The sequence below is a fragment of the Leucopleurus acutus genome (genome assembly GCF_964270905.1).
Source record: "Leucopleurus acutus genome assembly, chromosome: 14".
In the NCBI taxonomy this organism is placed as follows: Eukaryota; Metazoa; Chordata; class Mammalia; order Artiodactyla; family Delphinidae; genus Leucopleurus; species Leucopleurus acutus.
The window spans coordinates 11,666,892-11,683,117 of record NC_139156.1 but is presented as its reverse complement, the minus strand read 5'-3'; the positions used below and the strand labels follow the sequence as shown (position 1 = coordinate 11,683,117).

Sequence of the window (16,226 nt, the reverse complement as noted above, 5' to 3'; positions counted from 1 at the left end):
CAGATATCCTTCCCCCACCCACGTGTCCACTGGCTGACCCACAGGCAGCCTTCAAGTCTCCCTCAAGCCCTCCTCCCAGGGACCTTGACTCAACAGCAACTCTTCCCCCATTACATTCTGTGCACAGTCTTATAATTATCCTGCTGTGTTGTGACTGCACGACCGGCGCTCACCAGTCTGAAAGCTCCTCTGCATCTTGATCTTGTATCTCCAGCAGGTAGCTCATTGCCTGGCACATAGATTAAATTGTGTACCAGGGCCGAGACTAGGGTGGGGAAAGGGAGGCACTGGCCAGAGGTGCAAAATTTAAGGGGGTGCCCAAAAAACTCAGGCATCAGGTAAATGAGGTTTTCATGCAATATTCTGAAAAATCAAAATTAATGCAAAAAATTCCAAAATGAGCAAAATACCAAAAATTTAAATAAAGACAAGATCATTATAACTGATTATTCCTTGTGCCTCTCAGGCTCCAATATGTCTCGGCGGGACGCTGTTACGAAGGGCATAGGCTAAATGAATCAGTGACTTTGCACCTGCACATCTGCTGCACTCTCTTACTCTTACCTCTAAAAAGAACCTCTTGACTAAAGGAAAGGGGACGGGGACCTCCAACTAACACACTCTGGCTACTTGCCTGAAGGAGGAAGTAACAACACAAACACACCTCATCTACAGAATTTGGCCCCTTCCTGGAGTCAAGGGAAAATCCATGGAATGTCACTTCGGATGGGCCCAGGTTCCAAAGCCAGTTTTGTCAATTCGAACTATGTGAACATGGGCAAAACTCTGTGTAAGATGAAGATAATCCCCCTATCTCTTGGGGTTATCAGAAGGATTAAAGGAGGAAACACATCAGGCACCTAGATGCTCACAGTGTACCCTCAAAAAATATTAGTTCTTCTCTCTGCTTCCTTAAAATAATGATTTATCAAGTGAACTATTTTTATAGCTAATACTTCTTTTCTCCACTGCTTTCTTTTTTTTCAAAGTAGAGACATGTCTGTCTAAAGAAAAGTTTGAATCTGGGAGAAAATAAACTTTAAATTAAGAAATCAGCAAAACAATCATTTTAAAAGGATAAATTTTAAAAGTCTTATGAATATTAATTGCTGTAAGTAGCTAGGTGGTCATATGGTTTCAAATGTTTTTGGAGGAAAGTTGTATCAGAATATGTTGAACATGGAAGTAACGCAGCTTTTGTGATCTACTGTATTCTATTGGAGGTCAACAAACATATTAATTTCTCAAGCAGCTGAGACTCGGTCTCCTAGCATCTGGGAAAACTACCTGGGTTCTATACATTGATTGGCTGATTTAGGCTAAATAAAGTAGAAGCAATATGCATTGGTGATGGAGCACATAAGAGAGTTGTTTGGGACAAATCCATTCCTTTACTTGAGAGGCAAACTCACTCAAACATCACAAATGGACCTGACACTTCTCTAAAGTGAATCTTCAGTTCGTGGAGATTAAATTAGTTCTCTGCTCTCTTTGCAAATATTAAAACGGCAAGCTTCTGAACACTGCATTTCTTCCCAATGAAGTATAAATCAAATTAAAAGATCATTATCGTAAGAAATTTCTGCAACAGGGTTCATTCTGCCAAGCATTTCACAGATTTACTCCCTGTTCTCTACCCAGAGAATACAGTTTGACAGTTTACTCCACTCCCCTAGCAGATCTTCTCTTAAGTAAATAAATTAGAGACACAAGTTCGCTGTTCCGGAAAAATCGTAGGTAGCCAGAAATTTCTCTCGCCATTGCAGAACAACTGCTTTGGCTATAACTTTTCAACCTTGGCCTGTAGTGATTCCAAAACTCTTGACGTTCTTTTCAGTAATAAACCAAACCACATTTGGGTTTTCACGGCCTCACTGTCTTGCAAATAAATACACTTGGTGGATTCCCATTTAGCCAATAGAGTGCTCTGGTTAACTAGGTCTTCTGGTTAACTGAGAGATAAGATAGCCATCCCCACGGTGAGACAATTGCTCCCTCCTCACCCCCCTCTTTTATTTCATACTCTAGTCATTTTGCATATTAGGTTTCTGTGCTGGCTTTCCTGTGAACAAAAAGTTTTACAACTCAAAACCCACTCATCTGATCTAGTCTCCTTATTTAACAGACTGAGAAATAAAGGTCCAGAGGGTAAGGTGACCCAGCTAAGGAACTGCTGGATGGAACCAGTACTGGGGCTTAAATATGCAGGCAATTGTCCCCACCAGGACCACCTCTATGAAACCCCAGGATGCCTCGGAACACAGGAGTTTGCAGATGGGTGGCCCTTCCTTTCAGTTCCCTCCTAGGCTACCATTTCCCTTCCATCGATATCATGAAATACGTCTATGGCTGACACTGTTACAGAGGCACAGAATTTTCAGAGCTGGCCCAGAAAGCATATACCAAAACACAGAAAGCATCTCCATAGCCATGGTTATTAGTTTCGGCTTTGGTGCCATGGATAAAGAGAAATTTCTTCTTGCCCTTCTGCTCACCTTCTGCCCTAGCATTCCTTTTACTATAGGAATCTTCTACTCAAACTCTACTGCCATGTGTTTTCACTTTTCCAGAAATACTGACTTGAATTTTGCCAAGACTTCCTGATTGTCTTTTCATTTTGATTAAGGCCTTTGGCTACGCCTTTTTTTTTAATCCTTCTTGATTGGTATCAATATAGATAGATATCTCTAGTTAGAGCAACATTTGCAAACTCCATTCACTTAATGATGTCTCTCTTTTCCAAGTCATTATCCCCAACCTCCAATGAGACTGGCAGAGGTCCACTCCATTTGGCAATGCCCTAAGAGACTGCCCCCTAAGCTGAGGCATTTCCATTTCTCAGGATCCTCGTCAGTACAAGTAGACTTGCCCTATTTTCCGATGCATGTAAGTAAGGGCTTCCTAAGACAACTTGGTTCACTTTAAATGTTACAATCAGTCCAATGATGTATAGGAGAAAGAAATAACCTTTCTTTACAGCAAGCAAGTTTACTTCTGAGCTTAAGAATAAAGCAAAAACAAGAGTTCCCAGCTTCCCAACTCCTTCCCAACTCCTTCCCAGTTCCTGGCACTTGGAAACACAAAGGTCCAACACTCTTCTTTCCTTTTTCATTGATAAAAGTTTCCATTTTAGATGGATTACACAAGAAGGTAGGTTGGGAATGCACAGCTGGAAAAAGAGTTAAACCTATCTTTCTAGCAGCTTTAAGATCACTCAAGCTAGTAAGGAGCAGGTGGTGATGACATTTGTTTGTTCCCATTTTGTCCAGCCCTGCTCATTTGTTGTTGTCATTTAGATCTGTAAAACATTTCTGCAATGAAAAAAATAATTTTTTTTTACCTCCTGGGCCCTTCAAAGCATTTTAGATCTTCAGATTTTTGCAGGCACGATACTTACGTTTCAATATACTCATCTTCAGATGAATCTGTCATTGGCTAATAATAACCATTAACACTTACGAATCATTCACAATGTGCTGGGTACTATTCCAAGCTTTTTCCATGGGTTAAATCATTCTGTTCTCACAACGACCCTCAGATGTGCTTAGTATTATCCTGACTTCACAGATGAGGAAACGGAGGCACAGTAACTCGCAAGGGGCACCCAGCTAGAAACGGGGAGTCACAGTCCAAGCCCAGGTAGTCCTGCCTCCAGAGCCCAGGTCAATGGGCTGCCATTGTTAGTTTTGATATCTGCTGATCTTCACATTCACAGAAGCCAGAACATGACGGCCTTGACAAGAATGATAACACTTATGTGTGAGAAGACTGCAAAAACGAAGAGTCCAATTCCTTGCAGACAAAAACCCACCTACGACTGGGCCAGAATCATCCAGCACATAAACACAACGGGCAGACGCTTTCCGTGTACGTTTACGCTGTTCTGTGTGGTAAAAGCTGTTATTTCAAAGCCGGCACAGCATCCAGGTACAGAGGGCTGAGGCTGACTGCTTGCAGCACATTGTGTGATGCATTATTTATAGATGCCATGATGTCATATCTAACAGAGACCTTCTCCAGACAGTAATTCCTTGGAAATCCATACTCAGAAGGCATCTCTAACACTCATCAGAACAAATTCCTGCTATTAGTCTTCAGGAAGGTCTGGCTAATGGTCCTGCCTAGACAATTTCCCCAAGTCAAAGATTTTAGTAAACTCTCAATATCCAGCTTCCTCAACAGCAGAGTCAACTTACATCCTCAGAGGGTTTGTCAAAGGCACCCCCCAAACGCACAGCACATTAAAGAAAACAAACTAAACATTCAAGCCCAGGAAAAGGCAGAAATGTTAACCCTAAATTCTAATGTGGTTTGGAACCACACACACACACACCATACTCCTTTAAAATAATCAGGGAAAGTACACACCCCACAAAACTGATTTAAAACCTCATATCACCTATATCACATCAAACATCACATTTTTTAAAAAGTCATCCCACTTAGAAGCAGAGAATCCGTTTTCACAACTGGTGATCCATGTAAGGCTCCAGAGAAACTGGGTCATGGAAACCCTCTATCTAAATATTACTTAAGTGTTTATCAGCTCCAGTATCTAGCTTCTGAGAATAATGAGCGTTCAGGCATGCAATTCCCTTGGTAGGGAGGTTTGCATGAACTGCCATTAGCAGAAAATAAAAATAAAATCGTTTTGAAATAATCATACTGATAGCAAGCATCAAAGACCAGAGCAGGCCAACAGGCTGGAGAGGTCAGCTGGGCTCAGAAACGGCCTCATGGCAGTTTTCCCACGAGGTCTGAGGCCTCAGAAAAAGTCAAGTTGCTCAGCCGAGCCCTCCAGAGGCCCCCTGTGCACCTGCATCTGCACCACACACACCCCTACCTCTACCCTGCCCCCCAGCACCCAGCGATGGGTGAGCTGAGGGCGTATCTGATAGCCAAAGGGGTGGGGAGTCTTCCTTACGTGCCATGCTCTGGGGTCTGCCTGGGGAGGTCCCCGCAGCCCAAAACTCCGCTGCCTTCTCAGGGACGCTTTGTGCGAGACAGACGGGGGCTGTGGGGCTCCAGAGCACCCTTTTGGATCCAGAGGAAAAGCAAACCTCAACATCCTCTTCTGAGTGGACTAAACAACAGATGGCCCCAGTTTCCACTTTCTACCAGAGGGAAGGAAATAAGGACGCCAGACTGTCATCTGTAGCTTCCCTAGAATCCTCACTTTCTAGGCAAAGGCCCAGAAAAAATAAAAACTACCCAGGAGCCCAATTCTGGAGGTGAAAGTGAAGACCCTGTCCGTATTTCTTCTCACTTTCCAGAAGCCCCCATGCTTCCTCTGGGACCTGACTTATGTGGAAATGTGCCCTTGCTCTCCCCTGGCCCCCACCTCAGGGAAAATAAGTAACTTTTTCCCTCCGGTGTCAGTAGGGTAGACTGTGTATTTCTTGAGTAAGAGCTGTGTCTTCCTCAGGGTCTGCAGTGCCGGGCACTCTTGTATAGATTTATAGTGATAGCTGTTTTCTGATAGATTGTCAGGTTGAGCGGGGGCCAAAACAGAGAGGAGGATGACGGTTGTAAAAAGAGATGGCATTTACTGAACACTGACTACATCCCATCTCAACCTCACAGCCCTTGGAGGTTGGGTCCATCGGTGGCCCATTTTACAGATGAAGAAACTGAGGCACAACAAGGTTAAATCACTTGCTCCAAAGGGGAAAGCCAGGAAGTCGATGAGCTGGGACTCAACCCTAGGCTGTCTGGCTGCAGAGGCTGTTAAGGGAAGGGCAGGGAAAGACGCAAGAAATAAAAGGCAGGTCCTTTTTCTCAGGGAAATTAAAAATAATTGAGAAGATGAAGCCAGGCATTCCCAGATGGCATCTGGCTGCAATGCCACACAATGCCATGAAGTTTTCTTCACTGGTCCATGAAAGAATGAGAATAAGCAGAAGGAAATATTTACCAAGTGAGCTGTGCTGATCGAGTGGGACAGTGTTGGGTTGTCTTTTTTAAGTAGGTAATTACATTTATTTACAGGGTACAAAAGACAAGAGCTACACAAGGGAGCACAGTGGGACAGGTCTTCCTATCGCCCCTGTCCTTCAGCGACCCAGAGCCTCTCCCCTAGAAGCAACAGCCTCTGGAAGATTCTTGTGTATCAGGACAAGTTCTTTACGTGAGATTATATCTCTCCTACTATTTGGGGTGTTGAAACATCCTTCATTTGTGGGATGATAAAGACAGTTGATGATGGTATTGTTGGTTTTTAATGTCCCAACTGCAGAAAGAAAGAAAGAAAAGAAAGAAGGAAGGAAGTGGAGCAGAGAAGCAGGGAGGCGAGGAAGGAAAGAGAAAAGCCCACCGCTCCACACTCACTCTCTAAATACACACGAGCAAGATGACACACTGGATACTGTGTGAGGTCACGCAGGCAGCTCTGGGCTCGGTCAGAGATCTGAGTCCCCTGGTCTGTCCCTTCTGAAATGGGCGGCCTCTGCAGCTGTCCGGGGAGAGACAAGATGGGCAGGCTGCATTTCAGGTGCAGAGAGGGAGGCAGGAGGCCTGGAAGAGCGGGCCTCCTGGAGCTTTGGGAGAGGACACAGGACAGAGGTGGGAATGTCCAGCCACCCAAGGGCGGGGCGGGCAGTGGGGGGACTGGGCGAGAAGGCAAGCCAGATGAGGGGTCCCTGAGCCCACCACAGAGCGGGGACAGCAGAGCCGACCCACAGGCACTCGGCGGGGCCCTCGAGAGATGGGAACCTACTGGGAAGGGAAATTGGTCCCCGGAAGTCTGCAAGGGACTGTTTGGCTCCAGTGTGCGCCTCCTGACAGCTCTTATCGAGGAGCTGCTTCTGTCGCCTGCCTGGGCCCCCGCTGCCACCCCCGGGGCTGCTGCCGTGGAGAGCTATCTGGGGGAAGCAGAAGAAACTGGTGAGCGTAAATTTAGTACAATTTAAACAGCAAGTTCCCAGAGCCCAGCGGCAGGGAGCCGAGGGGATTACTCAACCCCAGGGAGGGAAATGACTCAGTTCACCCAGAAAGCCCTAGGAAATGGCCCAGCCAGGCACCTGCCTGGTTTCCACAGTTTCTAACAGTGAGTAAAGGAGACATCAGTTCATACATCATACAGTCTGTGAAGGCAAGTAAAGCACCCCGAGCGCCCGGCACCCACCAGTCCGCGAGCTGCCCGCGGTGGTGTTCAGGTCGCCACACGTGTATAAACCACGCCCCTCGCTCAGCCCCGCCTCTCTGTGCCCGCTTCGTTCTCCCTGAATCTGAAGGCCCGGCTCAGTGATGTTCGGCAGGGAAAATTTCCCCCAGCAGCCAAGCCGGCCATTAAATTGTATGTCAACTGTCATCTTTAAATAAAAACTTAAGCCCTGCCATAAATCTGAAACTGGTCCCAGAGGTTTAATGGGATAATGTATAACAGGCTCTGGGCGGGGGAGCGGGGAATTCCCCTGGCGGTTCAGCCCGTGTTCTGCTCGCAGGGGGCGGTGGAAGGCCGTGGCTCTGGCTTCGCTTTTCAAGCGAAGAGCATCCCATGTACCATCAACAGTGCAAGTCACTGTGGGGGGCAGGGTGGGTGCACAGAATCCTTGGCGGGGTCCTCACACTTAAGTGGCGTAAGAATCGACTGTCAAAAATGCAGCCAACTCTCCCTCCCACCTCGGGTCCGCAGGACTGAATCCGGGACGGGGCGGGGTCTGGGGGGGCCTGGAAAGCTGCATTTTGTCGAGCCTACCTCCACTCCCACCCCCTTGTGGGTCGTGAACACACTTTGAGAAAGCTCAGGAAGGAGAATATTTGCCCTTTGAATCGTACTTTGAAACTTGGAATTAAGCGTTGGGAGCACCAAACTTCAGTTTAAAGACATTGTCTCCAATAAGATTTTGCAGAAAGGCAAGAAAGGTTTGGAGTAAAAGGAGCTGGGAGGCAGGACTGCAGCCACGCTCAAATCAGGGTCCAGCAGGGATGGATCCGGGTTTTGTGCGGCCAGAAACTTACACAATCTGGAGAGCCACTTTAAGAAAAATAATTCAAAATCACCAAAAAAACACACACAAAAATCAGTCCAGGGTCCCATGGATCACTTGGCTGGCTTCCCAGTGCCTTTGCCTCGGGGCCCACATTCCCCCTTTCTCACTGCTGGGTGGTGATGACCAAACTGGCAGGGGCTCATTTGTCCTTTCCCATCAGGGGGTAGACATTAAACCTAAAAGTCATAAAGAAATCGGGCTCTTGGAAGTCTGGCATTTAATACCAATCCATGATTTTTAGCTACTGATCTTTCTATCAGTGACCTAACCACATTTCATCAGACTTAAAATGTGCTACCCTGAAAGAGGTACACTCCACTGGTGTCCCTAAAACTGCCACCAGTCTTTCTGGGGTACAACCTGCCCACATGCAACAGCACCCCAAAACCAGGTATGTCCCAAAATTTATGTGTTCTATTTGGAAGACTTCAACCCAAAAGCGAACTGTGCAGGGATGTTCAAAGCAGCTCTATTTATAATAGGAAAAGGCGGAAAAGATAAGAGCTAACCATTATTACTCAGTAATGCCATGCACTGTACTAGGGACTTCATATATATGCTTTCATGTATTTGATTCCACAGCTCTATTGAACCCACTTTACTGATGTGAAAACGGACGCAGAGGTGTGCTGGTAAACCAGCTCTCCCAGGGAAAAACAAAAACAAAAAAGCTTGATGTTTAGCATCTGCTGATTTCCAAGGTGTAAATGGCCACTGGTAGCCAATTTCAAGCCACCTACGGTTTAGCAACCAGCTTCCAAATTTCCCCATAATTTAGCAATTGGCTCGGAGGTAAAGTAACTTGCCCAAGGTAGCTGAATGATAGAGTCACGGTGGGAACCAGGAGTTTAACTTCAGAGTCCAGGCTCTGACCACCACTCCGTAGGCCTGTGAATATCTAACAATAAGGAATGGCTAAAATGAACGCCCACAGGGGAATCCTTTGACCCACAGGTAACACAGAAAGGTTTACATGACCACTAACACTAACTCTAATATAAGCAATTTATAACTCTATGAAGTCCTACTTTATTAGAGTTGTCCTAAATAGTAAATGCAATAATTTGCAAAATTTGATGGATGAGAAACCAGCTTCGATTTAGCGTTTAAAGAAGGGTATTTTATTCTCATTTTGCAGATCCTTATCTACACAGAGAGGCTCCACAGCTAGTAGTGGTGGAGGTGGGATTTGGACCCAGCCAACCTACTTTCAGTCCATCCTCTTCACCACAGTGTCCCTCATAAAATACATTAGGTGATAAAAAGATACGGGCCAACACGTACAGCCTCTTGGTACTAGCAGAAGCGTCTCGGGGTGGGAGGCGGCAGAAAAGCCTCTGAACTCCAGAGTCAGGCCGAGCTGGGTTTGAAAGATTCTCCATCACCTAAGTATGACTTGGAGCACGTTACCTAATAGCTCCTGGCTTCAGTTCCCTTCTCCGTAAAGTGGGGAGAACAATGCCTATCTCAATGGGTTGCCCTAAAGGTGAAAAGAGAATTCACAAAACAGAGTGAACACAGACCCGGGCCCACAATTAGCGCTCAAAAGGGGCTTAGCTATTAGGAGCAAAAAGGGTAAGATGGTTGGAATCAAGGGCATGGTTTCATCTTCACCACGGGTTCTTTGTCCTATCAAATCGTTCCAAATTGTGGCTGGTCCAGAGTGACAGCCAAACTGTATCCTTTGTCGGCTCTTCCCTGGCGCTAACTGCAGATGCGCCCTTCACCTGGTATTTATTCACCCTCCTTCTCTGCCCCATAGTTCGGCTCCTCGGCGCAGAACAGGCCTTGACAGCCCTGTCGGATGCCTGGGGTCCAGGCGTGCCTTTCCTGGCGCCGCGTGGGCATCATTCGCACCAACGCCCGCAGCGGAGGCAGAGGACTCCCGAAGGGAGGGAACTCGCGCGACGTTCTGCTTTCGGAATCTAGAGCCCATACTACCTCCAAAGTTTGGAGATGTTTTGGATCTCCTTTTTCTCCCAGACCATCACTAAAAAGAAAACTGCTGTTGTTCCTCCTTTCAGACAAACTTCCTCCCCAGCGCGCCTCTCGGGGCTCTGCGCTCCCGCCGCGGCTGGGACGGCATGGGCGCTGGACGGAGCAGGGAGAAGTGGCGCGTTCGGCCAGGGCTCCCCTCCGTGCGGCATCGCAGAGCCGCGCCCGAGCCTAGTAAGGATGCCCTGGGAGGGCAGCGCCTGCCCGGGCGGTTCATCGCAGCCCCTGCGGGCGCCCCAACCCCAGCACGCGGGGTCCAGGGAGCTTACCTGACGGCGGCCGCTTCCTGCTCAGCCGACTCACGGCGCGGTTAAACATAGCCGCGGGCAACCCAGGGAGGAAGGAGGATCCGCTGGGCAGCGCGGCGGCTGAGCCGGAGGAAGGCGAGGAGGAGGAGCCCGCTCAGCACCGCCCCGGAGCGTGCGGCCCCCACCCTGCCGCCCTCCTCCCGGCCAGACGCCGCGTGGCGCGCTCCGTGCGCCCTACCGGCCCGCCCAGGAGGGGGCCCTGCGGTCCCGCCCCGGGGTGCCTGGGCGGGCAGGGCGCACCCGGGTGACACCCAAACGCCGGGACCCGGCCCAGATCCCAGGACGGAGCGCACTCTCTCGGAAGTAGTCCGCGCCGCCAGGGACTTAGGAACCCTGCCCAGGTGGTTCGCGGGTCCCGGGGACCCTTCGCCGCCCGGCGGGGTTCTCCAGAGAAGCCGCCCGAGCCCCGCCCTACCCTGCCCCCAGCTCCAGCGTCCATCCCTGCCTCCCGCCCTCTCCCTGCAGCCCTGGGAAACTGACGCGGCGCCTTCAGCGCACTGCGCTTCGTGGCTCAGCGCGCTTTTGCCGGGCGGCCGGCGAGGGTCACCTCCTGGTTCAGAGACCGGAAAGCTGAGGCCTCGTGGTTCTGAAAAACCCAGGTGCGGCCCACGGCCTTCGCCTCCTTGCCCTCGGGTTCCTGGATCCCTGCGCGCCCGGGCTTGCCCGTCCCGCGACTCCGTGGGCGCTGGGCCTTCCCACGGCCGCGAAAGCCAGCGGGGCATCGCCAGGACCCGGGCCGCGGTGTCCGCGGGCTGAGCGAGCCGAGCCGGAGCAGGTGGGCGCCCCCTCCCGGGCCGCGCTGCGCGGGCGCCGAAATTTGGGCGCCTTCTGCCCTCGGTCTTGAGGCTCCAAGGGCGGACCTCGGGGGAATTCCGTAGGAACCCCTCAGGTTCCAGCGCGGAGCTGTGCCTCTGCCCCGCACACCGGCTGGCCGGAGACACTAACTTTCGGGACACGTGGCACACCTTTCGGCGGGGCCTTTGCGCTCAACGCTCGGAATCACTCGGGCCGCACTGCGCTCTACTTCTGATTTCTCCTCTCCCGCCGCCAGTCACCTGCTTAGGGCCGCCAGCTCCACTCGAATCTATTATCTCATTTCTTCTGCAAAACAGCCCAAGAGAGGGTATCGTTAGCCCCATTTTCTTGAGGATTTGGTTTACGAGTAATTGTCTTTCTGGCGAGTCCTACTTTTCTCCAGTGTATCTGGCTTTGTCTCTAAATTAGTCTTTATTTTTAGCTGTACTAATTGCTATTTTTCTAAACTGTTCCCCAGTCGTCGGTCCCCCCTCCACCCATCCTTTCTCAGTATTTTCACTAGTTGGCATCTTCTTTTGTGTCTTCTATTCTGAGCTTCCCATTCCGCTCATTTTTCCTCCCTCCCTCTACCCACCCCTTCAGCCCCAATCCCACTCCCATCTCTGGCCTTCTGTGGTTGTTTCTCATTTCTCTCCCTACCTTTCCTTCCCCTCTCAAAGTATTTTACTCAGAGTGTTTCTAAGCACCCTGCCCCTCTGCTGCGGGTTTTCAGCTGCAACTCGAGGAGGCAGGCTATTGTGACCAGGAGCAGAGTTAGAATCGAGCTGAAAAGCTCGGTTTTTAAAGCGTCTCCTGTCGCCGGCCTCCTGCCAGCTTCCTCTCCGTTATAACGGGATTGAACCGTGATGCTTAAACTCCAGGCAGCATGTTCAGCCATTTTAAGAGTAGGACTTTCAAACTCTACAGAGTCCTGCGTACAAATGAGGTAACAATAACCAGGGAATTTGTGCAGCACCTCCCCAGGAAGCGTCTCCAGAGACCAAATTACAAGTAATTCTAACGCAGGAAGTAGGGAGACTGGCACAATGGGTGAAAGTTAGGCACAGCTAAATGTTAGGCCACTTTCCAGGTCCACCCCTGCTGTGTCCGGAAAGACACCTGCTGTGGCCTAGGACGTCCTTATGCATCTGTCCTGAGCTAAGACTGCGGCCAGACTTAGCTGGGTCAGCTTTCTGAAACGAAAGGAAAATAGAACAGCTTCAAACCACTTTTACTGTCCTGTTAGCACATCAGATAGTGAGTACAAAAATAAAGACCCATGATTTAATGTTCACAGTTTAAAATCTGTTTCGGGGCATGAAAAGACTGTCTTTATGAAATTGCTATAAATACCTGTTTCAAGTGTCTGAAGATCCAAAAGCCAGTTTTCAACATGTGCTGTGCAGAAGACCATGTATAGGAGTATAGAGCCTCACAGTTCCTAAGGCTTGCCAAAAGAAAACACACACACACACCCCTCCCACGTGATTCAAGTTCTGCCTGTGGTTTGCAATGGCTGAAGGTACTCTCCATCCAAACCGCATTGCTCAGGGGCTTCCCCTTCCCTTGTGGTCCAGTGGTTAAGACTCCTTGCTCCCAATGCAGGGGTCCCCGGTTTGATCCCTGGTCAGGGAACTAGATCCCGCATGCCGAAACGAGGATCCCGCGTGCCACAGCTAAGACCCGGCGCAGCCAAATAAATGAATATAAAAAAGAAAAAATAGCATTGCTCACTTTCTGTAGCTCATCTCAAGCCTTTACAAACACTGGTAGCCAGTCTGAGTAAGAAGAGGACAAGTGGTTTGGCCCCTTCCTACCCCTGCTGGTCTCACCTTTGGTTGAATAACTTTCACATGTCTTCTGGTAAAGCAGAATTTCAGAGTGATCATTGACTCTAGAGTTTGACTTTTTTTTTTTTTTTTTTTTTTTTTTTTTTTTTTGCGGTATGCGGGCCTCTCACTGTTGCGGCCTCTCCCGTTGTGGAGCACAGGCTCCGGACGCGCATGCTCAGCGGCCATGGCTCACGGGCCCAGCCGCTCCGCGGCATGTGGGATCCTCCCGGACCGGGGCACGAACCCGTGTCCCCTGCATCGGCAGAAGGACTCTCAACCACTGCGCCACCAGGGAAGCCCGAGTTTGACATTTTTAATTCTCAAAAACTAAAAAAAAAAAAAAAACTGGTAAGCTGTGAATATATTATAGTCTTTTACAATAAAATATATTTTAGTCTCTTATAAAGAATATGCTCAGCCATTTGAAGCAGATGAGATATAGTAAACTAAGTAAATACATAAGTGCGCAGCTTGAAGCCAAGAGACCTGGTTACCAATCCTGGCCATATAGCAGACCAGCTGTGTGTCTTCCCACACCCCATCCCCCCACCCCACCCCCACCCCGCAGCTTGTGGGGTCTTAGTTCCCTGACCAGGGATCGAACCTGCGCCCTCAGCAGTGAAAGCGCAGAGTCCTAACCACTGGACTCCCAGGGATTCCCCAGCTGTGTGTCTTTAAACACAGCCTCCTAGGATTGGATAAGGAAAGGATGCCACCCACATTCTAAGGGTGTGGTGTTCACTAGCAATAAACAAGAAAACACCTGGTACAGTGCCCAGCACATGTAGGCACACAAAAATGTACTGGAATCTGACTTACTCACTCCCCCTACAATGCTGTTTTAATAAATAATAAACTTTAGCTTATATGTGGTGAAAAGTGGCATTTTAGAAAGGAATTATAGGAAGTTGGCAGGGTTAGTAACAGCATGATGCAATTGACACACACAGTGAAGGCGGGAAAGTAAATTGTTAACAACCTCTCTGGAAGGCAAGAGAGGCAGATGTGTTAAGATGATGTTTGGCAACATGCATAAGAGCCTTCAAAATGTTTATACCCGTTGGACCAGTGAATAATTCTACAACTGGTAATTTATGCCAAAGAAAGAAAAGAAATACAAAGATTTGTGTGCAAAGTTGAACATCATTAACACTTCTTTTATCAGTGCTATTTATGGTAGCTATAAATGTCCATTAATAGAATGACTAAGTTACAGTATATTCCTATGATGGAATATTGAACAGTTGTAAGAACTGAATGAAGAGTATTTGGTGATGTAGGGCAGGGGTCCCCAACCCCCGGGCGGTGGATGGGTACCAGTCCGAGGCCTGTTAGGAGCCAGGCCACACAGCAGGAGGTGAGTGGCGGGTGAGCAAGTGAAGCTTCATCTGCTGCTCCCCATCGCTAGCATTACCGCCTGAACCAAACCCTCCTGCCCCCGCCCTCCCTCCCCCATCCATGGAAAAACTGTCTTCCACAAAACCGGTCCCTTGTGCCAAAAGGGTTGGGGACTGCTGATGTAGGGAACGTGCTTGTGAAGCTGTCATTGAAAAAAAGCAGGATACAAATATAGAGAGTTTTCAGTAGGAGAGGAGAGGAAATATAGTATATTTATGGATAGAAAGCTTTATGGAAACGATTCCCAAATGTTACTAGCATTTATCTCTAGATGATGGGATAATGGGTGATTTTAATTTCCATTATTGTATTTTCGTGTTTTACAAAATTTCTGCAGTGAATATGCTTTTCAGTGGGGTGGGGGGGGAGGGGATCAGTAGTTGGAAACATCAAAATCTCTACTAGGTTTAATCTACAAATATTTAAGCCCACATCTTTACAACGTTAGTTGTGCTTTCTTTAATTTCCCGTGGAAGAAGCAAGCAGACATTGACTGCCTTTCCCATCTTTGATCTCCCTTGCTTTTCAAGTCACATATTCATGGCATATCACAGCTGGATGGATCCTTGGAGATTGGCATATTCCGCTGCAGATCAGGAAACTGAGGCCCAGATGGCTTTGGCTAGGAGTGATGCTAGGTTTCCTGAGTCATAGGAAAGTGGTCTTCCTGGCACAGCACACTCTATCTTGTACCATGCTGCATCCATGAAGATACACCTGAAAAAGGAAGACCTTTATGTACATTTAGGATTCAAGTCGGGATTCCTGCTAAACAAAGGCAGGTTAATTATTTCAGTATGCAATCATACTTGAATTTCTCCAATCTCAAAGCAAAAAAACACACAAAAAAAAACAAAAACAAAACAAAGCAGTTCTCTATTGCTCTATTTCACTGCAGCACTTCTCAGCAAAGTGCCTCAAATGAGTTGTCTGTACTCATCGTCTCCCATCCCTCTCCTCCACTCTCCTAAGCCCTCTCGGTCTGCTTGCTTCCCCACCACCCCACTCAACTGCTCTTGCAAAATCACAGTGGCATCCCCCTTGGGAAATGTAAGTCAGTTCCATCTCCGTCTTACTTGAGCCACTGTCAGCATCGGACCCTGTTGATGCCTTCCTCCCTTGAACCACTTTCTTCCTTTGACTTCCAAGACACCACTCTCTCCTGGTGTTCTTTCCACCACGTTTGCTGTCCCCACTGCCACCTCTCCTTCCACTTAAAGATGAACACTGCATGCTTAATTTTAGGATCTCTCGTCTTGCACACTTACTCCCTTGACCATCTCATCAAGTCTCATGGCTTCTAATACCATTAAAAAAAAAAATAGACTTTGGGGACTTCCCTGGCTGTCCAGTGGTTAAGACTCTGCGCTTCCACTGCAGGGGACTCAGGTTTGATCCCTGATCGAGGAACTAAGATCCCTCAAGTCGCGCAACGCTGCTAAAAATATAAAAAATAAAAATAGACTTTGTTTTTTAGAACAATTCTGGTTCCACAGCAGAATTAAACAGAAAGTACACAGAGTTCCCAAGCACCCCTCACTCCCCGCCCCCAGTACAGCCTACCCCACCAGGGTGGTACATTTGCAACAAGCGGTGAATCTGTATCGACACATCATTTTCACCCAAGTACGTGTGAAATACCATTTTTAACTTTTTTTTTTGGCCGCACCACTTGTCTTGTGGGATCTAAGTTCCCCGACCAGGGATCGAACCCGGGTCCTCAGCAGTGAAAGTGCTGAGTCCTAACCACTGGACCGCCAGGGAATTCCCTGGAATACCATTTTCAGACCACACAACTCCCACCTTTCCATCTCCAGCCTGGACTTGCCTGTTTGACATCTCCTCTTGGATGCTGACTAAGACATCTCAAACTGAGTGTGTCCAAAAGGGATCCGCCTCTTCCTGCC

The 16,226-nt window shown here is 48.4% G+C and overlaps 1 protein-coding gene across 4 annotated transcripts in view; it reads right to left on the bottom strand.

Annotated features, from left to right (window-relative positions):
• The window catches only part of RGS10 (regulator of G protein signaling 10), a gene marked incomplete at its 5' end in the record, with an annotated part of 36,421 nt that extends 26,117 nt beyond the window's left edge, over nt 1-10,304 (bottom strand). For all 4 annotated transcript variants that reach the window (XM_082854752.1, XM_082854753.1, XM_082854755.1 and 1 more), the window contains one exon: nt 10,256-10,304. In XM_082854752.1, coding sequence (XP_082710878.1) covers nt 10,256-10,304 — 49 coding nt within the window. The remainder of the gene's footprint in view (nt 1-10,255) is intronic.
• Between the last annotated feature and the right edge of the window lie 5,922 nt (nt 10,305-16,226).